A 26,591-nucleotide genomic window follows, 5' to 3' on the forward strand; every position below is an offset into this window, starting at 1 on the left:
TTTCCGCAGCCGCCGCCGCCCGCCTCGCCGCGGCGGCGGCCGGGCCCGCGATGCCGAACCAGAAGGGCGGCAAGGGCAAGAAGAACAAGCGCGCCAACAGCAGCGGCGACGAGCAGGAGAACGGGGCGGCGGCGGGCGGCGGAGCCGCGGCGGCAGCAGGCAGCGGTGCCGCGGCTGGCGGCGGAGCTGGAGCGGCGGCTGCGGGCGGCGGCAGCGGGGCTGGCGGCGGAGCGGGCGGCCCGGCGGCCGCGGGCGGCGGGGCTCCCGGAGACGTCAAGAGCGGTGAGCGGCGGCCCGGGCCCCGCGGCCTCCCGGGGCCCGCCGTGGCGCAGTCGGCGGCGGGGTGCCCAGAGAGCGGGGACGCGCGGGCATATGCAGGGGGAAGCCGTGGCGGTGCCGGAGGGGGTGGGACGGGACAGGCGGGCGCCACCCGGGGCCCTGCGGCGCTGCGGCTGCCGCCGGGATGTCCCCGACGTGCACGGCGGGGCAGGGGGCTGCTCGCTGGGGCGTCCCCGCCCGCTGACCCGCCGGAGGGCGGGGGCCTCCGCGGCGGCGGCGCTGGAAGCGGGAGGCTGCCTGCCCCGCAGCGCCCGTCCACCGTAGCTGCGGGCAGGCGGGGGGGAGGCCCAGGGTGCGCTGCCGGCCACCGGAGCGCATCCCCGGCAGCGCCTCGGCTAACTCGGTGTTCGGGGGCAAAATCGCGACTGTATTTCGCACGATTAAAAATGGAGTCCTGTTCTTGGGTCCGTTTTTGCCGTTTTACAGCGGTTGGGTTCGGCAGGGTGATGCACTCACTTTTTACCAACCATTTTATGCTGACTTTGATCGGCGGGCTGGTTTTGGGTTCGGAGTAATTTTGGTAGGGTGTTTTATCGCAGAAACTTGCATTACTGCCCATGTTTGAAGGCATTCTTGCAAAACGGTATTTCGGGCTAAAAGTAAAGGTAGGCGAGAATTTTATTACGGTTTTTCTGCTAAGCCAGAGCCTCCCGCGACCCCCCCGCCGCCTCCCCCAAATCTTCGGTCAGCTGCTAGATTCACAAACCGAGGTGCAGGGCCCCTACTCTTGACTTTTCCCCCTCTCAGGTTGGTCTTCAGCATTTTACACCCGGAGCTTTGGAAAAAGTGGGAGGGTGGCTGCAACTGGTTTTATACTTTGTGACGGTTGTTTTGCGTGGCTGCTGTCAGTGAAAGGTAGTCCCAAGAATCTCGCTTTGGGTTTCAAAATGTCTTGATTCCCGTGTATTATTTAATGGAAAGTTTTCCTTAGAAATATTAGCAATTAATTACGAATCACTTTAGCTCGCAAAGGCTTTGCCAGACTGCTTTTATACGAGTATTACTCCAGAGAATCGTGGAGAATGCTTAGAATTTCCTTTTTGGTTGATTGTTGGGTTTTTTTTATTTTTTCACTATTTTGCTCCAAGTGAGTGAACAAGGGGAAAAAAAACCCCAAAAAACAACTAGCCAGAGTCAGGGAATTTCTAGAGCATTTTTGTTACTACTTCAGTCTGGTGATGTAATACGTGTGACATCCACTTGCAGGTGGTGTCTCACACAGACACTTGGCTTTTGTTTAGTTTTTGAGGTGGGGAGAAACAGTGTTTCGATTTTTTTTTTTCTCAAGCGCAAGTGAAAGCAGAGGTGTGTTTATGGTGCAACTGTTCCCCTGGGGACAACGGGGTGGTTTGTGTTCCTTGTGCAGATGCCACTGGAGGTGGTGCCAGTGAACACGGGTAGCGGTCCAGCTTGCTAGCTGGACAGGCTGTCAGTCTTCAGCTGTCAAGCTGTGTGTCCCAGGTGCCTTATGCATCCTTCTTTGCTGGCCAGCTTCCTCAGGAGTTGAGGCTGCCTTTTGAAGTAGCAACATGGGATGCTCCTTTATTCTGTCTTCCTGCTTCCATATGACTTCAATGGTCAGAAACATCCTTGGCTCTTCTCAGATTTTACCCCCTCCCCTTCCTTGCTCTTCTCACAACAGAGGTACAACACTGGCTTCAGCATTTGCTGGAAGTGCCTGGTCAGCACACCTCATCTTTGCTGTAACAGGATCATTGCATCTAGTCATATCTTTCATTTAGATAATCATAAAGGCTGGAGGAGTGGATGTGGTTGACACAATAATGTCATTGATGTATTGCAAGTGTTCTGGAGTTTGCCCCTGTTCCAGTGCAGTCTGGATCAGTCCATGACTAGCTTTATGTTGACTACTGCCCATCAGATCATCCTGAGCTGGACGTTTTGTAAATTGTTTTCTCACTGATAAGTCCAAAGCTTTCAACAGTTTTAGTTCAGGAGATGAAAAGAGAAACTGCTGCTGTCATGCTGCAGAGCTGGGGGTCCGGCTCTTGTATGCAAGGAGAATATTAGATAATGATAATGAATTCCCCCAAGATTTCAAAACCGATGAATCTGAAATGAAGCTATGTAGTAAAACCAGGGCCTTGGGGGCAAGTGTCCTATTACTAGACCCGAGAGGTTTGTAAGAGTCTGTGGACTTATGGTTGGTTATTTGATCACCAAGCAGTTTATGGAGGAGGTGCCTGCTGCAGTGAGTTGTGAGGTTAATGGAGTTCTGCTGTACACAGTCAGTCCTATTTGTGGGAGCCTCTCTGGGTTGTGGATTAAGTGTGCTGGGCACAGGGAAGTTCTTCACTGCTGCTTTTGGACCATTAAGCTGCATGCTGTGACTTGGGCTCTCCAGGATCACTGGCCCTGTGGGTCCCTCATCTCTGGGCTCACTCTTCTTTCCTGCATCATCGCCATGTGTTGTTCTAGGGTAATTTGCATGTGTCTGATGTTCCTGCTCTCCTACTCTATCCTGGAAAAGTGGTAGATGATCATAATAACATAGCCTGTTTTCTTTCATGAATGTAACAAGACAGAAATGTGCAGAGATGAAAGCAGCAGATTTAATAATTGCTAAATTAAGACTGTCTGTTCAAACCTTGGCTTTGCATCATGGTTTTGGTAAGACAGGCTAATTATGGAGTCCCATCAGGACCCTGCTTCACTCAGGGAAGGGATAGTGGTTCACATATTTTTTTGAAGTCTTCACAGTTCATTATGTGGTCCGGGTATTGTTTCTGCCCTCATCCATTTGCCATAATGAAACAGAATTTTTCATTTCCTCTGGGCTTCTCCACGCAGCTCTGACTAGCGGTGCTGTGTAATACGGAACTGCTGTTACAGCACAGGTTTACAGTGGAAACCTGTTCCCTTTTACGTTTAGACAAATTTAGTTTTAGTCCCCGCGCAATTGTCAGTCAAGTTTTGGCATGATGATTGAGAAATGTGAGCTGATTGTTCCCCTGCCCCAAGAGGGCATCTGCTTATGCTGGTTATTTGGAGGTGTTTTAATTTTTGCATGTTCCGAGCTCAAACTGCGACTGAAACATTCCTAGACTTCCACATGGAAATCGGGAAGGTGGAGAGCATAACCACTGACCAGATGTGCCAGCTTATCTCCATTTTGCACTGGAGCTATTGTGATGATGCTCACAAGGAGGATTCACGTTCTGTAGCTGTGTCTTTGTTTCCTATCTTGCCATCAGACCAAGCAGGAATTCTGTATATGCTAAATTAATCTTTCTTGACCAAAGAATGAGGGACAGGTCATGGAGGGGGAGGTATGTGGACTAGTTTAACAGTATCACAGTGTAGAGGGATACTAAAATGCAGTGTCACAGAAAGCCTAATTTCTTAGAACCCCTGCCTTCAGAATGGCTGAATGATGCTCCTAATAAATTTTCAGTCTTCTAGCTAATTTTCTGGTTTACTTTTCATAACCAAACTGGAAAATCTGACCTGTCATCATCTAAAATTCTACCAGCAGCTCCATGGGATTGAGCACTTGCCCCTGACTCCAGTGCTGTGGATTACCAGTGTTCCCAGTAGCAATAGTAGGTTATCTTCATCTGCAGGCATAAGTGAGTGTAAGAAGGCAAGACATTTTGTGGCACTTCACTCTGAGCAGCAGAAGAGAAAAATCCACAAGGCTTACTTTAGACATGAGGGGCTCTGAGTGGCAAATTCCTTTTCTGCTTCTGCCTTGCTGAGCCTGGGCACTTTTAAACAGTTGGCTACAACTGTTTTATTTTTTTACCGTATAAACTCCTTGCACTGGTTTCCATGTATAGTTATTTCACACCCTAAAATTATTTCTTCCATCAATTTTCTTTGCCTTATTTCCATTTTTGGCCTCATTGCATCCAGGAGACCCCAGTATTCTTCCTCTTCTTGATGGTTGCTGTCTTAGCATCTTGCTTCACCCCTTGTCCTTATAACTCTTATATCTCTAGCTTTGGTGCTGTAAGATGAGCAAAGGAAGAGCTGGCTCCCGTTATCTGTGCTTTTCCCCTTACACATGGGGTTCATTAGAGCCAGTTAAGTTAAACGAAAAAAATATGGCATAGCTGTCTCTAAATCACTGCCCTGCAGTGCACTGCCCTCTGTTTTAAGACTACACTTTTTTCCCTCCAGCAGAAGTGAGCTGTTAAACTGCAGACATGGCAGAGCTGGCGAGTTGGTAGGTTGTCAGGTGGAGTGGCCAGAGGTCAGATTTGTACAGGATGGATATGTACCTGGGCATGAGGGTCTCTGGGGTAGAAAAGGCTGTGGGGGAGCCAGTGGAGGTGGCTGCTGCAGGTCTCACTGGGGTGTAGTTTCCCAGGACTGGAATTTCTGGCACGGCAGCTGAGGGGTTGTGTGAGCAGTGCTCACTGTGCTGGCTGGGCTCTCAACTTACCTGTAGTTAGCTGGGTGTAAAGTGGCCAGCAGTGCTTTTGCACACTCCTCACCTGGGCTTCACAGATTTGTAAAGCCAGGTTACTTTCAAATGAAAATGCTAATGTGGGACAAGTGCATGGAGAAGAAAATCAGTCAGTGCAACAGTGACTGATGTGTTGAAAACTGTGACTGGCCAACAATTAAGATTTACTAAAAACAAAAAGATGCTATCCTGGAGGTGGGATTGTTAAAGAAGGTAAAAAAAATTCTCAGTTCAGTATTTAAAAATGTATTTTTAGGGCACAGATTGTTGTAGTATTTAGGCATGGATTAATATTTGCTATCAAATGTTCCCTGCTGCATATAACAACCAGTTCCAGTTTGGCACTTTAGTGATGTTCAGTATTGGCACCCACTTATTGCTTAGCTTGAGGGACTCCTATTGATATCAGTGAGACCACCTGGAAAATTAAGTTTCTGTTCTGTTGCAGTAAGTACAAAATTTAATACCTATTAATTTTCTGAAGGGAAACCATTTTGCTTCATAATTCCATTGAGTTCTTCTAACTGCAGAAATCAGTTGAATGCAGATTTCACTTCCTCTATCAATGCAAATTGGGTTCGAAAGGACTTTCACGTTAGTTTTAAGATTTTTAAAGCTATGCAATTACATGCTTTTGTAGCAAATGTAATTTGTGTACTGCAAGTCTTTGCAAATTGAATCATGGCTGTGGTATTACTGGATACAGTAAATTCTGTCCTTTCATGCAAGCAAGTACACACCATTTTTTTGATGGTTATTTGCTATCAGTATGGTTATCGGTGCCCTGACAGGGTTCTGTGTTCATGTGATTAGTCATTTGCTCAAGTGTAGAGCTTGCATGAAGAAGGATTAGGCTTGATGTTTGTTAGGTCTTATACAAAGAAACATAGTTTTTGAACTGATTGCTTTACTTTGCCTGTACTCATCCCGTATCTTCCTCCCAGTGATCTAACAAGTAGTGACAAAACGATTTCTAGTTCTTGGAAATGTTTGTAAGTTTTTGTCAGCCTGGCTTACAGCCTTGTATATTGAGACATCCTTTGATATTAAAGTACCGTGATGACTGCCAGACATCCATTTTTCTCTGCTTTTCTTCCTGCAGTGTATGTGAGGGGAAAAAAATAGAGATAAACCTTGCATCCAGGTCAGGCTAAAATACTCCAGCTAATCTCCAAGGTGTCTAAATTACAACAGCATAAGTGGAGCATGAGCTTTCCTTAAACAGTTTTGGTGGAAATTCAGATAATTTTGGAGAGGCCTTTTGAAGCAGTAATCTAGTCACCAGAGTGGGTAATTCCATGTGAAAGCTTGTGAGATTTTAAGTGGAGTACTGGCATTTCCCAGTAGACTTAGTGACGTTTATCTTGAGTGCATTCACTTTAAACCTCTATCTCTTTGTTTCTCCTGCAGTGGTAGAGTCTGTCAGCCCTCCTTGCCAGGCTTGAGAGGGATATTGCTGTTGTTCCTGTTTTGGAGGTAGCTTCAATCAGAACCTGGCTATTGAGTGTTCCTGGCACTCCCAGTCTCCATTTCTGTGGTACTGATATCCGTTTTGGGAGCAATGTACAGTTGAGGTCTCTGTGCACTGTACAGACGCCAAAGATGGCACATGGGCAGGGCTGGGAGCCAGCACAGCATCATGAGGGAGGTGTCTTTTGGAACCAACAGCTCCACATGCCAGAGCTGCTGTCTTGCAGAGATGCTGAGTACTGCAGCTAGGGTTATTGCATCTCCTGATTCCTACTGAGTTTCTAACAGCTCCTTTAGCATTTATCATGGGAAATAAAAATACTGTCATACTGAAACTTGGAGAGGGTGGAGCGATAGCTCAAACATCCCTAGATGTGAAATTAAAATGGATGGTGGTATCACTTGATTCAGCCTTTTCTCCTTTTGCTCTTCCCTACTTGTGCTTTTGTGCTGGCTCTTGTGTCTAGCTGGCTCTCAATCTGGGCAAATCCAGCCTGTGGTGTTTACATCTGTGCTTGGTATTGAGCCATCTACTGCTTGTCATGGTTATCTCTTTATTCCCAGCATGAGTTAGTATTTGCCACTAAAAACTTGCTAGGGCAGGTGCATTAGAGTCTGCTTTAGTATTAGGCTGTCTTTCTCAAGGCACCAGAGTTACTTTTCTGTAATGTTTCAAGGTATTAAAAACTATTGGAAAGCTACAGTGAGAGAAGTTAATGGTGGAGTGCTTTTCTGTAAGGATGATTCATGTGCAGACAAAGCAACAGTCACGGCTCAAAACATGTAGATGCCCACCAGTCTTGAGACAGTCACTGATCTCTGCATTCACCATGATAAAGGCCACCAGAGAAATCCACCCTATGCTGAAAAGTGTGAAGTCTTTCTGACCCAGGCATGATTACTTGTGGCATGGAGGACCAATTGTTGCCTGACCTGGTTAAGACAACTCAGAATTCACATGGGAGTATCAGGAGTGCATTGGCATTAGTTGTACTGATGCTGATACAGGTAGAGGCTCAGGCCTGTCATCTTTGGTATGATGAGCTGGCGATATTTTCAGATGGATTGAGGATATTACATCGCAAACTAGGGCAAGATTTCTCCTATGCAGATAGGGCGTGTACACCCTAAGCAAAACGTGAAACTGCTAATTTGAGTTGTTCTCTGTGTTTGGACAACAGGTATTAAATGGAAAGAAGTTGGCAAGATGATAACTGTACAGATTATAGTGACTTCCACAAGAACATGTGAATTGTTATGATTGGTTTATGCAGCATAGTAACTGCAGAGATTATAATGAATTCCACAAGAACATGTGAATTCTTATGATAGGTTTAAGTGGCATAGGCAGTTGGTCCAGCTTGGAGCACAGATGGCTGTGTAAGCAAAACTACTGTGCACATGTAAGCGCCTGTCCTCTTAATTTATACAGTTCCGCTCTTGACTGTCTAGACTTAGTTTGGTGAGGTGAGCTGCAAATGGGGGGTTGAATAAGAGCCACAGGTAACTGACTTACTCCATCCCTGGCAGTGTTCAAAGACCAGTGCCTTGAGCAACCTGGTCTAGTGAGAGGTGTCCCTGCTCACGTCAGGGGTGTAGGTACTATAGGTACTAGATGATTTGAAGGTCCTTTCCGACCCTAACCATTCTATGATGCTGTGATTCTGTGACTTTCTGTCACATGCTAATTGCTGATTTCATAATCAGGCACTAGTTCTGACTGTGTGGTAAGTTAGAAGGTGTTAATGTGACAGGTATGAGTTGAGTCTTCATGTATTCCATGGCATCTTCCCACTGCTGTGTAGTTGCTAGGCCTTTTCGGGTTTTTTTCTGAAGACTCCCTTGGAGGCCAAGCCTGAAGTCGGTATAAGTTAAAATGTGTGGAGATGGTTTAGCACCTACTCAGCCCTCCAGGAGACCCATTATCTGAATTCCCAGGTGAACTGGGGTTTATCAGCTCCAAATTACGTTACTTTTTCTAGGCAAGGTGATCACTTCATGTGACGTCTCACCTAAGAGAGCTAGTGACATCTTGCACATAGCCAAGGAGAGCTGGGCTGCTTCCAGCTTGTTCTCTTTAAGCCGCTTCAGAGCATAAATATTTGCTGCAACTACTTAGTCCTTGAGCTCTAGATTGTCACGTAAGTGTCAATATGTAGGTGCTTACATGTGGAAAGCTATCAGCCAGGCTCCCGTTTTGAGGAGGGGTTGTCTGGAGTCAGTGGCTCTTGGAAGGCTGGTGAGTCAGGTGGGTCTGTGCTGGATCACACCAGCCTGAGTTTGTATACTGCTCACTGGAGATGGACTGCTGACATTGGCTTCTCTTTCCAAGAACATAAGAGGGAGCCTTGTGGCACAGAAGAAAGCCTGTGTTTTAGGTGGCTTGCCAGGTACTGCTGTCTTGTTTATTCCCTCCTTACGGGAGGATGATTGGAAACTTTCATCTCAATTGGTCTGCAAAGACTGCTTAAGTTTTGGAGAGACATCAGTGATCATCAGTGGGTGTTATCAATATATGCCATGAACCAAGCTGTTCTGAAAGACTTATGTTGCTATTTATTGGCTATTACTTGTTATTGTTGCTGTGCAGGAGATCTAAGCCTACCTTTTGTATCTACATTTTTCCCGTTGCATTCTTCCTTCTGCATTCAGGCTCCTGGGAAGGTGGCTGATCATTTCTGTATTGCTCTATTAGTTGTACTGCTTAACCAGTTATATGTATGGCAGTACCATTTTGTCTTGGTAATCTTTTGAATATTAGATTGTATTCCAGAGCTCACTAAAGCAAACACGTTGGATAATTAGTGCAAGTTCTTTGTTCAGGCTGTTTTGTTGTTGTGGTGGTGGTTTATTTTATACAGCTGCATTGCTGTATTAGCAGAATAATATTGTATGACTTCAATTAAAATAAAGCTATGCTCATGGCAGAGGAAGTTCGGAAGATTCATGCAGATGGTTGGTAGGGAGTAGCCTTCCACAGAAATGACTCAGCTCTGGTTCAAGCTGGTAGAGTGAACAATTCCTAGCTGTTTAGGGCTGTGAAAAGAACACTGTTCATGGGAAAGCACTAAAGTGCTTGCTTTGCAAAGTATGTGTCCCACAGGTGCCATTCTGACCTAGGTAATGTGCTGGCAAGTGAAGTGTCCTTGGCACAGATGATGAGATGCTGCAGTAATGGTAGGTGAAATGCAAGTCATGATAAGGGTCTTGCACCCGATCCAATGCTGACCTTACCTCTTTGTGGGTTTTTCTTTAATAATTTCTTCTTCCAGATCCATAATGACCTGCTGTCACCTGACAGTTGTTTTAAGGTGATAGTAGGGAGTAGGGCTGCCTCTTCCAACAGCTGCCACACTTCTCTGTCATCTGCCCCCAGCCTCACCACCTCCCTTGAACTTTACCAGCAGTGGCAAGTCTGGGCCCTGAGCTGAAACCTATGCTGACAAGCACAGGAAATAATTATCTGTTTCTGTCCACTGACTGAAAAACTCTGGTGCCTAATACAATGGATACTGTGGGAATGTGGTGAGGGAAGAGCGAATTTTGCTTTAGGCATCTGCATTGAGGGCTTGGAACAAATGAGAGCAGTCACAAAACTGAAGTCATGGAGTCACTGCATTTGGCTTGCTGGGTGCATCTTTGCTTTATGATGGGTGTGTAAACTGAAGTAAACAGTATTCTCCTCCATTTACTTAATCAGAGGCAAGTTCCTCTGGCAGCTGTTGTTCTGCTGCTTTCATTTGGGTCATATAACAGGAACGGTAATCTTCATTTACTCTGATCCTTGTTTTTCTTTTGTTTTTGTTTTTAAAGGTAGAATAGTTAGTGTGTTGTGTTTGTTGTTGTTGTTGAAGGTTATTTATCTCATCTGTTTCTATTCCTGGCTTTTATTAATGTTTATAAACCTGAAAGAAGAAACAGAAAAAGCCAAACACACAGATCAACTCCTTTGCAGTATTCTGTCATGTTTTCATTTTTGAAAGAAAAGTGAATTTTATGGTAGTTCTGTCAGACATAAAACATAACCTTGTTTAAACAGTGAGCTACCTATGCTCAAATGTACATTTGTTTGGAATATTTTATGTTATTTCTGTTTTAGAGGACATTTATGTGCTGCTCTTTGCAGCTATTTTCTGAATTACTGATCAAAATCACCACAGTGGAATATGTTAAAACATTTATTTCTTATGTGGAAACCTAACTTCTCAGAAGAAGCAGTGTGCAGTTGCAGTTGCAACTTGGCAGCCTTTCTGTTACAGCCGTGAACTTGTGTCAAAATGTCGAAGCTGTTCTGCTACGCAAAATTGCACGCTGTCTCATTTTGTTCTCTTAGGCAGTGAAAATCGTCTTGAAACTGAGAGGTAAAATAGAGGCACTTTTATGGTCATGTAGGTATTATTTCACAAAGATCTGCTGGGAGAATGGGTTCTGCTCTCTCATACCTCATAATCTTTAATTTTTCTGAAGTTCAGTTTCACAACTTTGATGAGCTATTAGCCTCTTGGAAGCCAATTATTTTTAGGTGACAAACCAGCTTGGTGCTGCAGGTGTGGATGGGCAGTTTGGTTCTGTGCACTTCTGTTTACTCCCCTTTGTTGTCTCTCTTCACAGTAATCCTACTGTTACCATGAAACATTTAAGACGATGATTCTAGCTCTGACTTTGTGAAGAATAATTTCAAAATACATTTCTAATAAATGGGAAATAAAAGGGCTTCGTAAAAAGGATTTTTAAAGTTTTGTAATTCTCTAATAAATGCTTTATCTCATTTACAAAATGATTAAATAACCCAGAGTGCTTTCAAGGGTGTGAATTGATGGGATGAGCTCTTTACATCTGCTAATGTGGCTCCCATACTAAATGATCTGAATGTAGTCTCTTTTGCTCTGAAGGTGTATCTGTTGCTGTTAGCTAGGAAAAATGCACCCCAAAATTGCTTTGTTTTCTTTTTCTCATTTATTATTTATGTAGGAACATGTGGTGTGATTACGTTTGACAGGAGATATGAATGGAGAGAAGTCTGCAAGGGATGTTCAGTCCTGCACAGTCTGTTTTGTACAGATAAACCTGCTGGAATTTGAAATATTAAGCAGAACCAAATGTTGGCTTCAAGTTTCTGTATGCTTTTCAGGTAGTGGAACAGTTTGTCAAGGCCTTCTCCAAATTAGCAGACTTCGCAATAACAAAACTGTATCAGTGAAAGGAGGGGCTCTGGCTAGCATGGCATTAACCTTAATGTGACAGAGACACCTATTGGGTTTCTGAAGTATTAGTGACAGTGGTGAAATGTCAGGTGAGTGCCCAGAAGAGGGGAGTAGGGACCAGCTCCTCCTCTTAGCAATATTTTCCAGAGTGATCTCTATGGCAGCATTTAACAATTCAGTCTTTTGCATGGGGAATGGCACTTCATTCCATTGCGTTCTTGTAGCTGCTCTAGACTTGCTTTTGCTATGGTGATTGTTTGACCAGCCAAATCACACTGAGTAGATAGAAGATCAGATGAAGCAATGTCATCTAGTACTCACCTAGTTAACTTAAATATTGAAAATTACATCACTGTCCAAAATTTGAAGCTTTTTCAAGTTATGCGGTTTGGGAAGTTCCTCAGATAATGTGGAATCTGTAAGTTCTCAAGGAGAAACTGGAGAATATCCCATTCCACAGTTCTAGTAAGAAACCAGGAAAAAGGGGAAAAAAGTGTTGAAAGTCACCTTTACAGCAGCCTCTAGAGACCCAGTACATAATGAAGAGGCTGTGAGCTTCTAAGGGAGCTGGAGATCATACGTTTTTGCATCCAACCCCAAAAACATGTTCAAAGGCTAATCAAGGAAACTCTTCTTTTTTAGTTGGTTAACTACAACAGTTTGGATGACAAGTGTAAAGCTTTTATTCTAAAGTGGAGATCTCTAGACTTGTCTGTATAGTAACTTTCTCTGCTGTCAGCTATAATTATACCTGCAACTGCTAGAACATTTACACTCTGAAACACGGGGCGGGGGGCATAAATGGATTTTTGGCATGTTCTTTCTTCCTGCCTCCTGGCAATAGTGGAAAGGAATATGCACGAAAATAGATGAATACAGGAAATGTGTAAGTAAGTGAGAACTGTTCATATTGGTACCTCCGGTATTTTGCTGCACATCTGACTTCTGATGATTTGCCTTTAATGGTTTCAGTTTAACTGGTTTCTCAGACATAAATTGCATAAGGTCACTGTAATTGCAAACTATACTTTCAGACTCTAAATATGATGAAAGAATCAGTCATAGGATCATAGAATACCAGCTTGGAAGGAACCTCAAGGATCATCTTGTCCAACCTTTCTAAGTAGGCTAGCCCCCGTCGAGCCAAATCTTAAAAGTGGCCAGTATTGGGGAATCCATCATTTGCTTGAATTATTCCAGTGTCTGATTGTTCTCATTGTGAAAAAGTTTCCTCTTGTGTACAGCCAGAATCTCCCCAGGAGTAACTTGTTCCTATTACCATTCGTATTTTCCAAGTAATTCCTTGTAAAAAGGGGGTCTCCATCTTCTTTGTAGCCACCCTTTAAATACTGGAACATGATGATAAGGTCTCCTCTGAGCCTTATTTTCTCTAGGCTGTGAGATTAGTCATTGGTAGCCAATAAAATTCATGCTTCTCAAAGGTATCTCAAAATCTCCATGTTCTTAGTGGATTTTTCGGAGACCTGAGACAAATAGTGAGATTATTGTTGTTACATGTGTAGAAGGAACTTCCAGAAAGTCCCTAGGGAAAGCCTCTGTTCTCTCCAATTTGGTAATTTGTTTTTAATGACTGAACAAGTTCATATTTTGAAATTAAATGGGCTTTTTATGCTTTAAGAGAATGTTTTTGGGGAATGTGCTTTGCCTGCAGTTTATAGGCCAGTTCCTGAAGGAAAGGTGTTGCAGAAGGCTCTCCTTGCAATTGTACTGCTTTTGGCATTAGAAATTGAGGCAGAGAAATGAGGTGAAGATGTGGTATCTTCCAGGAAATGGCTTGAGAAGATTTTCTCATGCTCTTTGTGCCTGTCTCTTCTGGGTAAATAAGTCTTAAGAGCAACCATAATCTTGAATTTATAGAAGGTAACCTTGAAGAATTTGTTTGTTTGTTCATAGCCTTTTAACAAAACCTTGAGGGGAAGGGACAAAACCACTAGCATGGCAAAGATGCGTTGTTGTACAGCATGGCATGTTCTTTCTTCCTGCCTCCTGGCAGTAGTTTGTGTATTGCTGCTGTAGGATGGGTAAGGCTGGATAGTATGTCTGTTAATGAGAGTCTGTGTAAAAGTAAATGTAGCAGCATAACACCTGCAGATTATGTTTGATTATTTGTGCTAGCATGGACAAGATGGGAATTAAAAGCAATGGAACTGAATGGTGGGCTTTTTCCCTGGCTATCAGAGAAATTTGAAGTCCTGAGGAAAAACAACTAAAATCCTGGATCACAGCAGCCTCTCTCTACAGGGCTTGGTGTTAACTCTTTTGAAAGTTTTGGAGCTCTGGCTCAGGCTGGAAAACTGCAGGGAGCCATTTCCTCTGTTTTGCATGGCATGAGGTGGCACTTGAGCACAAAAGACCCTGAGGAAACCTGCTCCTGTTTGAATGCCACAATAGAGGTGAAAAGGCATCTTGCCAGCCCTGTTGCAATAGTAGTTTTTGGTGTAGGGGAGGAAGTAAGAAGTCAGAAATACAGAGGAGTAATATTTGTAATACTTGGGTAAGCATTTAAAAACTTAATAACTAGAAACTCTAAAGATCAGTAGGAACTCCAGCTGAAAATTTCCTGAGCTTTCTCTGCCTCCCAGCTACCAGTGAACAGCCACACATGGAATCATACATAGTCTGCAGTACTTTGGTGAGAAAGAGGAAAATGTCACTGGTCCATAAACGCAGAACATTTTTTGTAGAACATTTTTGTTTAGAAGCTGATATTGTTGCAGGGAGATAATTGAAATAAACTGTTCTTTGCTGAAGGATATAGCAAAGGCTGCTACTTTGCTGCTAGTAACACGTGACATTTGTTTTTTTTCAACTTGTCTGTGTTGTAGGACTTCGGTTTGTGAAATTTAGCTATCCAGGAGGTCATTGATGGTAGTATAGTCTATAGTTGCCTAAGCAATGTAACAAAGACCCTCCTTTATGTACTAGGAACATAAGCTGTTTGTCTTGCTTTTCAAAGTCCTTTGCTTCCTCCTTCTCTCCGTAGCTATTGTCTCTTGCTCAGTGCCAAAGAAAAGATCAATTCCTGCCTGTCCCTGTGATTGCAAAGCCCAGGCTGTATTGCCTCCTTGTTTTTCAAACAAACATCTGTGTGTTCTCCCCATGCTGTCTCTCAGGCTTCAAAGCAACCTTCCAGAAACATCCGCAAAGCTTTCTCCTCACTTCTTAAGGCCTTGCAACAGTATCCACAAACCTTTGAGGAGGACTAATGCTTCTGAGGTGCTTTGAGTATTAAACAAGCTGTAATGTAATTTTGTTTCTTTATTCCCTCATTTCCTATCTCTTTTCACATACTTAACTTTTTCTGGCAAAGACTGCTTTTTGCCGTAACCCACAGCTAGTGCCTGTGGGCTCTTTGATAATACAGATCATGAGTAAGAGCTCACATGCATGTTAGCACAGTGTTTGAAAAAGTATTGCAATAAGTGGGCTATTAGATTATTAATGCATCTGTTTTGTCTTCCACAGAAGCCCCTTGTGCTACTCCACTGATCTGTAGCTTTGGAAGGCCGGTGGACCTGGAGAAGGATGACTACCAGAAGGTTATATGCAACAACGAGCATTGTCCATACAGCACCTGGATGCACCTTCAGTGCTTCTATGAGTGGGAAAGCAGTATCCTTGTCCAGTTCAATTGCATTGGCAGAGCCAGGAGCTGGAATGAAAAGCAGTGTCGCCAAAACATGTGGACAAAGAAGGGCTATGACCTAGCTTTTCGCTTTTGCTCCTGTCGGTGTGGGCAGGGTCATTTAAAGAAGGACACTGACTGGTACCAAGTGAAGCGGATGCAGGATGATAAGAAGAAAAAGTCCGTGTTGGAGAAGAGTACAGGAAGGTCAATGGCAGAGTCAGCAGAGGAGGCCAAAAAGGGCAGGCCAGCCAACAAGCCTCAGAAAGGCTTGAGTAATGACATCCAGCGAAGGCACTCGATGGACCGGCAGAACTCCCAGGAGAAGGGTGTCATGGGCGGCAGCTACGCCATCCGTTCGCCTTGTGTCTCTCCTGGCCAGTCCCCACCCACTGGCTACTCTATTCTTGCCCCCACACATTTCAGCGTCCCTCGTTCCTCCCGATACCTAGGAGAGTTTCTGAAGAACGCCATTCACCTGGAGCCCCATAAGAAGAACATGGCCAGTGGGGGCATGTTCAGGAACGCACATTTTGATTACGGGGCACCTGGCTTGCAAGCACATAGGTCAGGACACTTTGATGCCCCTGTGCAGTTTTTGAGAAGGCTCGATCTGTCTGAGCTACTTACTCACATCCCCAGGCATAAATTGAATACCTTTCATGTGCGGATGGAAGATGATGCCCAAGTGGGCCAAGGGGAGGACCTTCGGAAGTTCATCCTTGCTGCTCTTAGTGCCAGCCACAGGAACGTTGTAAACTGTGCACTATGCCACAGGGCGCTGCCAGTGTTTGAACAGTTTCCGCTGGTGGATGGGACCCTGTTCCTTAGCCCATCGAGACACGATGAGATTGAATATGATGTTCCCTGTCACCTTCAAGGTACAGGTTGTCTGTCAGTCATGCTAGGTTTCATTAAATGATGGAACTGCCTTCTGTGCCCTGTACTCCCCATTGCAGGTTTTCATCCCAGTTCTGCATTTTTAAGCAGTTCTGTAACGCCTGAAGTCACGTCCAAATTAATTACATGGATCGGATTGAAACACTTAGGAGGAATTACCAAAAGCAAATGCTGTATAGAAAGATCCATGTGTTTCAGTCTGCAACTAAAATGTTTCTCATCTGGATTCTAGGTAGATGATGGGAAGGTTTCCCAGCCAATCTGTTCTGCAGCATGTGTGTTCTGTTTTATCTGTTGTGAGCTTTACTCCAAGATATGCATCAACCTTTTAAACAACCTTTTCTATTTAAGCATGCTGTGCTGCAGTGTGGGTGAAGGTTATATTTGTGCCACTGGTGAGGTGAGATGCCTCTCATCTGCTTTCAGACTGGAGAATGTCAGTTTTGTTTTATAGCAAACGATTTTGTTTTTTTTAATATGGAAAGGACTATAGTCTGGCCTATGTTAACACTGGCCTGGAGAGGCTAGACATAGTGAAAGTAAGCTTTTAATATGGTGGGTTGAAGGAGCAAAGGCGTAGTGAAGGTTTTAGACTTACTTCCAAACTCCTGCCTGCCGCAGAACGGACTCAGTCAGCGATCAATATGATCAGACAAAAAGCCATTTATTGCAAAGCATTAACTCCTTATATATTATTGCTTACACACATCTACAGCAATTTGGCATATCATGATTGGATACTTGTCTTGAAGACCCTTAGTGACTAACATATAGTTGGTCAAGCACAGGTGTGAGAACTTGACCTCGAACGCTTGCCAACAGTCCACAGTTCTCATAACTCAGTGAATCCCAGCTTCTTCTTACCTTGCTTGCTTAGGCTTCCTCGGGCCTCCCATGGCCTTGCTGTATCCTTTGGAGTTATTCAGAGCTCATGTACCAAATATCCATTCTCCTGTGAGAACACGGTCTCCACACCTGCCTGTTTGGATTGCATTCTGATAATGTCCCAGCTCTGAGCTGAGTTGAGACCAAGGAATGTATTACTTTTCCCCTCCTAGAGGAACAAATGGATGTGGGCTGAGATGCACATCAGCTCTTCCTGAAAGCCGTGCCCCAAACTAAGTGATCAGGGTGGTACACAGCAAAACATGCTTGTCCTGCAGCTTGCTGGCAGCCAGCATGGCTCAAGTCAGTCAACGAAAGTATTTGTAGTTGAGTATTCAAAACATAGAATTATGTGTCAAAAAGGGTGTTAGGAAGGCACTAACGAGAGGTATTTTAACATTTCAGTTTCTCTCCTTTCAATAAGTTTATTATATCCTATGCATGGTCATAATACATGTTATGCAACATTCCTTTGTTCAACAAACTTTGTATTGTTTTCTTGTCTTTCCTTAAATTATTATGCAAATATACAAGTTAAAGAAGGTTCCAGGATAAACAGAATGTATGTGTGTGAGATAACAATGCTTATTTGCTTTCATGGGGAGGCATGCACAATGTGCTTGTGATTTCATCACTACTAAGAGCTGGTTTAGCAGTAGTGAAACTCATCACTCTTTAATATTTCCACGAAGAATGAAACCCTGCAAAAATATGTCTTTTAATTAATTCCCCCTTACACATTGGCTGATGCATCTGAAAAACTAGCTCAGGCAAGATGCTGTGAATAATTAATTGTTAAAATTTTTACCTCCTTATCCTGGGTAAAATGGTTTATTGTCACAAGTACACTTTGAAATGAAATGAAGCTTTTAAGGTGCAGTTCCAGTGCGTATGCAAAATCACTTCTTTTATTTCAGGCATGTTGAAGATATCATGTGCCTCATTTCCTACATACAAAAGAATTTAAGCAGTGGAGGAATACACTATTTTAACTTGCAGGAACAGTGCAGAACTTCAGATGGGGAATATTATTTTATCTTCCTGCACAACAGAAGTCTTCTGTGCGTGAAATTATTTGAATGTTTCCAATCTCAAATGTTCACTTTAGGAATAGAGTTTATTATGTTTGCACTTCAGTCTCATCACATCACATTTTCTAGAGCTGAACACACCAGTGAAGAATAGCTCAGTTTTTGCCAGCTCATGCTAGCAAGTTTATTTTGTATATATATATTTAGGAAGAATATGTTTTTTACTTCTGATTTTTCTAAAATAACTGGCTGAAAAACCAAACCAAATTTAAAAATCAAACTATTAATTTTTAAAGTGTATGGTATGGACTTACCATAAATTGTCAGTATTTCATTCCCTTTTATCTAGAAGAGGTACAAGATGTTTGTGTTCAGTAAATTACAGGTTGTGATGTGTTCAGCACTATGATGCTAAAGAGCACAAATCACAATCTGAAGTAAACACATATTACATGCAAGTAATAAGTCCTGTTTTGTAGCTGACCTATAACTGCACTTCTTCTTAGCTTTTCTTACATAGCAGTACAAAATATGGTATATTGCAGATTATTACTCTCTGACAGCCCGCTTCTAATAGCAACTACTAAGCCAGAAATGAATTCAGTCACTACAAATCGTGCATAATCTAGGTGAGAGATCTCCGTAATTTCTGCAGGACTTTTTGTTTTGCGTGAAATTTGCATCTTGGACTTTGCATTGATGAGTTTAGTCAGATTTATGTAGAGAAAATGCTTCATTTTCAAGTCTGAGCCACTTGGTTTTTACGGAAGTCAGTATAACTCAGGTTTTGAAAGTGACTGTGCATACAAGCCTAAAGTCATGATAGGGCTCAATAGATGCGTAGTTCTGAATGGCATGTTAAAGTCCGTGTATGTGAAATACATTTAATATTTTTAAATATACTTGATGGTCAGAAAAAAAGTACATGAAAAAAAATTGCTCTTCTTGCTGTTGCTTTTTTCCAGGAGGAATATCAGGTCCTTAATTCCATCTTTGCTGGAAGATGTTGGCAAGTTGTTAAATGAATCTGTACCCAGCTTGCTAATAAGCTTCAACACTTCTCCACTTTTTTTGTCAGGTGGAGATGAAGCTAGGCACAATCCTGGTTTTGGAAACACTGCAGCTGATCATGTAGCTTAACCTGGCAAATGGGGGAAGAGAGGGTGGTCAGGGTGATAACTAATTCCTGAGTTTTACATACATGGCAAATAGCTTCAATCAAGGCCTATGCGTTTCCCATAGAGAAGTATTTTTTACTTTAGCATTTATCCTTAAAAAAATAATAATTTAATGAGGTATGATTTGTATCACTGTTGGGCAGATAACACATTGCAGGAAATGTCTGTTTTAATCTTCTGTTCTGGTCTCCTTAAGAAGTGTCTTTCCTGTCCACAGGAAGGCTTATGCACCTTTACGCTGTTTGTGTAGACTGCTTAGAAGGGGTTCACAAAATTATCTGCATTAAGTGCAAGTCCCGATGGGATGGAAGCTGGCATCAGCTGGGAACTATGTATACCTACGATATTCTGGCAGCATCTCCCTGTTGTCAGGTTAGTACCGTATGTAATAAGACTCATAAGGTGAAATTCCAACTGATGATAAGTAAAGCCAAGGTTTATGTATCTCTTTTCCTTTCTTCTCTTCCATCCTTTTCCAGCCCGTACCTGTGAGTGCGATACAAGAGAGCTGACAAAGTCCCTGTGCCTTTGTCTTGACTTAGAGGCCCAGTGGCCTATAGCTAGACAAATGCCAGTGCAGTGATCAGTAGTTATGTTTTTAAATAAAACCCCTTTAAATATATAAACAATTAAATCTGATGCTCAGGATAATCGCTAGCAAGTACGTTCAGTATCTGGTATAATTCCAGTAGTAACCATTTTAATAACAGTTGCACATTTCCAGCAGATGTTTCATGTATGCAGGTTTCTTTTAGTTGGTTGAATTGTGTTTTTTACCATAATTGTAGCAAAAATAAGCCAATGGAATGGAAAGGTCTAAAGTGTCTTTGTGCTTAGAGACTACCCAGTTCTGCTTAATCTTTGCTGTGACTGACTCTGGTGATGGTACTCTGGCATAGCCTGCAGCAGCTTATTTTTCATTAAATGCTCACTGAATCTGTACCTTGGGTGAGAAAAATCTAAAGCCTGGGGTTACTGCAGAGTAGACGTGTGCCTGAAGTAGCAGAATCATCAGCATCCAAGAAAATTGGTCATGGGATGGGCAGAGCACTCTGTGCAAGTAGAGTTAGACAGCCATGGAAAAAGCATTTGTCTGGGAATAGCTCAGTGGTCTGCTGAGATGCTCAAGAGAGGGCTGTTGCTTTTGGCATTGTTACTGACTTAGGACAAGAGCCTCAAAAAGTTGCACTCATTCAAAGTGTGATCACTTCATGGTTAATGTGTGTGCTTCAGAGCAATCTAAAATACCATTTTGTCAGTATGTGAAATGCCATTTTACTTTACATTTAACATACTTAACAAAATGTTTTGCTCAAAAGACAAGTGATATTGCTGCTACTGGTTAAAGTGGCATTGACAGCAATTATAACTAAAGACAGAGATACTGCCTCCAAATTTAGTGCCTCTTGAGACTGTAACCTTTTTTAAAAAATAGGCATTTCTAAAGATAAACCACTGATGCTGATATGCTAGCTCTGTAAAAGCCAGCAAATTTAAATGTGAATTGCTTCTGTTGAATGTACAAGACAAGAATTAAGGTCTCATTATACAAGAGCCTTAATTATATGATTAATGGATAGTGTGACAGTACATGGTAAGTAATAGAACTGACTATGAAATCATTAGCTGCAGTGACTGTGATTGCCAGATAACATGCATTATTGTTTCACCATGATTGCTACAGATGATTCCGTGCATACAGAGGAATGACATTTAAATATGGTATATGATTTATTGCACTGCTAATTTTATTTTGAATAATTGCATACCCTATTTCAAAGTATTTAATCACACATTACAAAAGGTCATGTAGGATAATGAATTGCAGCCACTGTCAGATTACTAGCACCTTGTTGATGTGCTGGATAGTAGCAAGAGGGAAAACAACATTTTAATGAAAAAATTCCTACAAATCCATACCGTACTAGATCGTATATCTTGAAATTTCTGCTTTTCAAGCAGAGCAGATGGCTGTGGAGCTGGTGGTTTGTTTCTTTTCGAGTCTTGTCTCAACAGTAATAGTACTTTAATAATTTCTTTCTTCTCATCCCAGGAAAATTCCTTAAATCAAGATTGCCATATAAAATGTTTTTTTGTTCTTTGCAGTGAAGAGCTGAAGCTTTCATTAGTGTATTGGGCTTTAAGTAAGTTTAAGCTATGCTGCAGCTCAGGCCCCCACTGATCATTTGCTACGTTTACTCTTAAACTCCTTTACAGTCTCAAATCCCTTCTGCTTCTTGTGTGTATTTCAAATGGCCTGCTGAGCTTTCACACTGCCTGTTGCTTTCTTTACATCAGCTGGGCTAGGTTTCTCAGCTAGGTTTCTTCTGAAGACTTACTTTTTTTGTTACTGCTGAACATTAATAGCTCTGTCTGTCCTCACCCTTGACCTTTAATTATTTCTTATATCCACCCAGTTAATGTTGGATTGTATAGAATACTTTGTGTCCTTGAAGTGATGTTTAGTTTGTATAACCTGATATGTATTATAAATGTTTAAACAGATACTTAAAGTGATACAACACCATGCTGTGCTGATAAAGTAGATCAAGTTATAGATTTGTTAAGCCAAAAGATTAAAATGCTGATGTATTTCATAGATCATGTTCAAACATCAGCCTAAACAGTTGAATTGCATGCCACAAATGTGAAATTTCCCTGCTTCAGGGCTTCATTGTGCTGGGGATTGAGGAATTCTCCCAGAGATTAAGCAACACAAAACAATCATTTGCATAAGTAAACTTTGAAGCTCTCTATGTCCCATCAGTCAGAGTGGGAGGTAACCTACTCTCCAGAATTCAGTGGTGGTATTTCATGTGGAAAGCGTTGTGTATGCCTGTGAGTTACTAGTCCTGGTGAGGAATGTCTTTACCATCAGATCCCGTTATTGCTTGTTTTCTGACTTACCCCTTGTCCTGCCAGGGCAGGGACTGTGTGTGATGTCCTTGTTTTCAGTGGTGAGTATGGTTATATCAAAAGGGATTTTTTTGTTTCTTTGTGTTTTTACAGGCTCGACTGAACTGTAAGCACTGTGGGAAGCCAGTAATAGATGTACGGATTGGCATGCAGTATTTCTCTGAATACAGCAACGTCCAGCAGTGTCCTCACTGTGGAAATCTAGACTACCACTTCGTGAAGCCATTTTCTTCATTTAAAGTTTTGGAGGCTTATTGACGAAAGCTTTGCTTTAGTGATAGCTATTTTATGGGTATTTCAACTTTATTACATATCTTTTTATAGGATTCATTCTGTGATGAAATTTAATTTCTTTTCTAACTGAAAGAGCAGCTTCTTTGTGTACATATTAATATGTATATATACATGTTGTTAAAACCAGAATCCTCCTGACAAGATCCCTGTGAAGGTTGGAGGCAGGCCAATTTAATGGCCTTTGAATATATCCCGAGTGGGGGGTAAAGTTCAGCTAAAAATAATTTGGGTTTATTTTTTTGTATAATTGTAATACAGTTTATAGAAAGGGTGTGGGGAGACATACATGACAGAGAAATATGTCCTGTTGGAAAGTGGGTAATTGTATAGGGCTGTTGTCCCTCCAGCTTGGTGGAAATGGGAAATCTCTGGAAAGAAACCATCCTGTTACTATTGAATTCCTTCAGCCTTTTTGCATCGGTTCCCACGAGCACAGGAGCTGGCCCTGTGCTGCCAGTTGCCTGAGCAGGCTTTCCTTCAGATTTCCTGAGATGGGGTAAACTAAGGTATCGTGACAAGTGAATGTAAATGTATGCCAGAAAATGCAATCTTGAAATGAATTATTTTTTTGGCATAGTGTCTTCCTGCTGTGTGTGTTTGATGTGTGTTGCCTTCACTGACGGACCATAGGGCAATAGTGCTGCTTCCACCGGGGCTGTCATTGTGCCCAGCCAGCTCATCTGTCCATGCCAAAACAAGCTGGAGATCTTAAAATGCTTTATTTAAAGGTGTTTCTTCACAGCCATTTTTTGGGGGGAACAGGCTGAGCTGAATGGGGATGTGTTTGTATGTGTCTGCTGGGGCTGGGGCTTTGCTGCCTACTGCAGACTGGTGTGGCTGGTGTGGAAGGAGGACCATGAAGCAGGATCTGGGCTGTCAGACCTGTAAGAGCTGACAGGTATTGAGTACAAAATATGGCATAGCTTTTTATAACGATTAGTTTCTGCACCTTTGTCTTCCAAAATGGCATTAAGTCCAGGATTTAAAGAAAACTTGGGGACTATGCAGACTTGGCATATTTACGTTCTATATGCCTCTGCGCTATATGAAATAGACTATGCATTAGTCAGTGAATTTGTATCGGAGGGCTTGGCTCTGTAGACTCTGCAGTTGTTGTAGGCTCTGCAGTTGTTGTTTCTTGGTTCCCATTTCTTCCTTCCTTAAATAAATTTTTTAAAATAGGTCATCAATCTTTTGCTTGGTTTCTCAAGGCTATTGAGATTTACAGGAGAGTTGGGGGGTTTTTGCTTTTCTCCATAGTGTATTTATGGAGTGTTTGTCCACTTGAGAGGTGTGGGGTTTGTTTCTATTTACGAGGTGGGATTTTTTGTTTCTTCTGAAGTTTATTTAGTTTTTTTCCAAATATGAATCTTTTTAAAGAGTGTATGTGTTGAAATCATGATCCTGAAAATGGCCCTAATACTCTGCCACCCTGGGAAAGAAAACTAAAAAGTCAGATGCCAAACAAGTGCTTCATATGCTGGTCTGAGAATTATGTTTTCTGCTAAGTTAAGAAATCGATGTGCTTATAAAACTAGAACTGATTATCCATGTTTCTTTGTGCATAAAAACGCCAAGTTCACAGTTTTATTTCCTGGCTGTCTTCACTGCAGAGTTAGCTCCTAGCGTTAGCCACTCTTCGAGTAATACTGAAGCTGCACAGAGGGCTTGCGTTAGTACAGATGACTTACTGCTAACTTGAGTGGTAACGTCCTTAGAAGCCAGCCAGCAGATGTTAATGGTATTCTCATCTGGACTGTCTATCTCGTGCAGTTACACAGCCTAGGTAGCTGTGCAGTGAGATTTCCCTTATGGAGAACAATCATAATTTGAATTAACTCCTCAGGGAGAAGGAGCGTGTTAGCTTTGATGGTGTGTTGAGCAACCTGATGGAGTTAGGGTGGTTAACAAGGCTCAGAGTTGCATTGCCTGGCAGTACCATGAGAACCAGACCAGATGGACAATGGGTAGACTGTTGGAGCAATCTGAAATCATACAGCAAAGACAGCTCCTGTAATGAGAAAAATTAAAGGACACATCTGTTACTGTAGTGTTTGTTCTTGAGTGCCAGTCACTCATGCTGTGAGCCTAGGGTGTTAATTCCCACATGGGCTACATGGTGCTCTATATCCACTTTTTATGCACTCAAAAAGGGGAGGTGTCATGGTACAACGCACACAGCAGGGGAGATGTGGCATCTGGATTCCTTCTAAATACTTGTTTATTTGGTTTCCTTAGAGCAGCTTAATTTAGCATTCTGTTTTTTAAGTACTTAGATGCCTCTCCAGACATGTATGTGTGACAATCGAGAATGAGTAGACATGGAAAAAGGGAATTTGGCTAGCTTTAAAAACACAATTGTGTGCAAGGTTGTACAGAATATTCAAGTCAAAGAGAAGAATGCAGCAGACTGAGAAAATGGGAAGGGGTAAGCATATTTAAAGTCTTAACAGTGACAAGGACTTACGTACAAATTCATCCAAGAAAACCATTTGGTTCTCCATCAGCTTTTCCTTGTAATTCTGCTCTTCAGTGAATCTTGTCTACCACTGGAGAAAATGCCTGTTTTCTTCCAAAACACATCTCTCCACTGGAGGCTAGCAGCACTCATAGCACTGTAAAAATGATCCTCAATGGAAACCAGCTGAGCTACAGAAAGATTCCTCTGATCTTTCACTCTAAAGCAAATTGTAGAGAATGCTTTCCCTGCTTCTTGCTGGTACTGAAAACTGATCTTCGGTTACTGCAAAATGCAGTATTTTCTGTAACATGCATCAGATGTCAGTGAAGCAGTCAGGCCCACCCTTTGGCCATGAGAGTTTCAGCTGGTCTTTGCATAAGTGGAAAGGCAAAGGTAACTTTTTTGAGACCTAATAGCTACTTTGGAGTTTAAACTAGACTCCAGCTGATTTGCTTTCTGCCTTGATAAGCACTGGAAGTTGTCATGAGCTTTTAAATGTGTCAAAAGGGAAATGATTTCCCTGGCTCCTTGCTTAGCTTATTTGGCTAAAGTTTATTCTTCATTACCTTTTGTTTTTCTGATGCTGTGTGGGCTTTTTTAATCTGGCCTGTGATCAGATTAAATTGTGCCTGAAATATGGTTTGTAAAAGAGAATACAGTCCTCTGGATTCGGAGGTTCATTCTACTCTTCTTTAGTGCACGATGCTCCTTGAGATAGTAATAGGAGTTGCATGTGCAAATGCTTTACTTTCCAGTAGTTAACTGTTTTCCATAGGAGAGGCTTGCATTTAGATAGACTTCATGTTTTGGATGTGTAAAAATGAATTAATCCATCAGTGGGGTGTTTAAATTTTGATAACTATAACTAACATGATGGACGTCTTTCACATGCTGATGTGTAATTTGACATCTACCAAGGTGTGAACAGCCTGAAATTCTTGTTCTGCCTCATGCTGCAGAGTCATTAAAACTACAGTATTCTATAGCCAGCCCTATAGTCTATTTCCATTGACATCTCCAATAGTGAGCATTGTATTCCTTATGAATTTAGTTGGGAAAATAGGGAATATTCCTACAAGGGAGGCATCTAACCCAGTTTCTTTTATCTTTTTCTCCTTTTTTTCTTCCTTCTTTCCCATGTGCTCTTCGTTTTGCTGTACTAGGTAACTGAGGACAAACATGTTGTAAGGTTACTGGTGAGAAAACCCCTCAAAAATATACTTGGTTTCTTTTGAGACATTCTTTGCACTTTTGCCGATGGGAGAATATGTACATAGCAAATGAATGTTGATGAAATTAAAATAATTGGTTATGATATCATTTGCGCGTGTTGTTAGAGAATATTTTGTTGTGACTTCTCTGTATTAAAAAGTAATAAATACCAGACAGCTAACAGTGTGGGTTCTTCTTTCCCCCTGCTTCTCTTGACTAGTTATTACTCCTGCTCTTCATAGAGAAACTTACTCTAGTTGCTCTAATTATTAAAGGGCGCACGGAGAAGACAGGCTTTCAGTGTCAATTAAAATGAAGCTTTGATGTCATATTGTACTAAAAGGGATAGAGGGAGGTGATGTGTCCACTTGCAAAACAGAAATCTTGTCCACTTTGTTGACATAGAAATGCTCTCCCTGTAGTGTAGTGTGTCCTCTAGGAGCTGATTCAGGAATACCTGTGTGCTGCACTGGCCATTGGCTGTGGGGATGAATAGAGGACAGAGTGTTGAATCCTTCACTTCTGGTTGAGTCTGTTAATGGAAATATGCTGTCCTGTGCCTGAGAAATATCAGAAGGGCTTCTCTAGGGGGGAACACAGTAGGGCAGCACAAGGCAAAAGGT

General features: G+C 42.3%; 1 protein-coding gene across 1 annotated transcript; it reads left to right on the forward strand.

Moving 5' to 3' along the window:
• On the forward strand, positions 1–26,149 carry HECA (hdc homolog, cell cycle regulator). Its single transcript, XM_034060903.1, has 4 exons — positions 1–282; positions 14,932–15,972; positions 19,303–19,457; positions 22,095–26,149. The coding sequence occupies exons 1-4, from the start codon at positions 51–53 to the stop codon at positions 22,257–22,259; spliced, it is 1,593 nt and encodes a 530-aa protein (XP_033916794.1). The 5' UTR covers positions 1–50; the 3' UTR covers positions 22,260–26,149.
• The last annotated feature ends 442 nt before the right edge of the window (positions 26,150–26,591 follow it).

This window comes from Melopsittacus undulatus, chromosome 3 (assembly GCF_012275295.1).
Source record: "Melopsittacus undulatus isolate bMelUnd1 chromosome 3, bMelUnd1.mat.Z, whole genome shotgun sequence".
Taxonomy (NCBI): domain Eukaryota; kingdom Metazoa; phylum Chordata; class Aves; order Psittaciformes; family Psittaculidae; genus Melopsittacus; species Melopsittacus undulatus.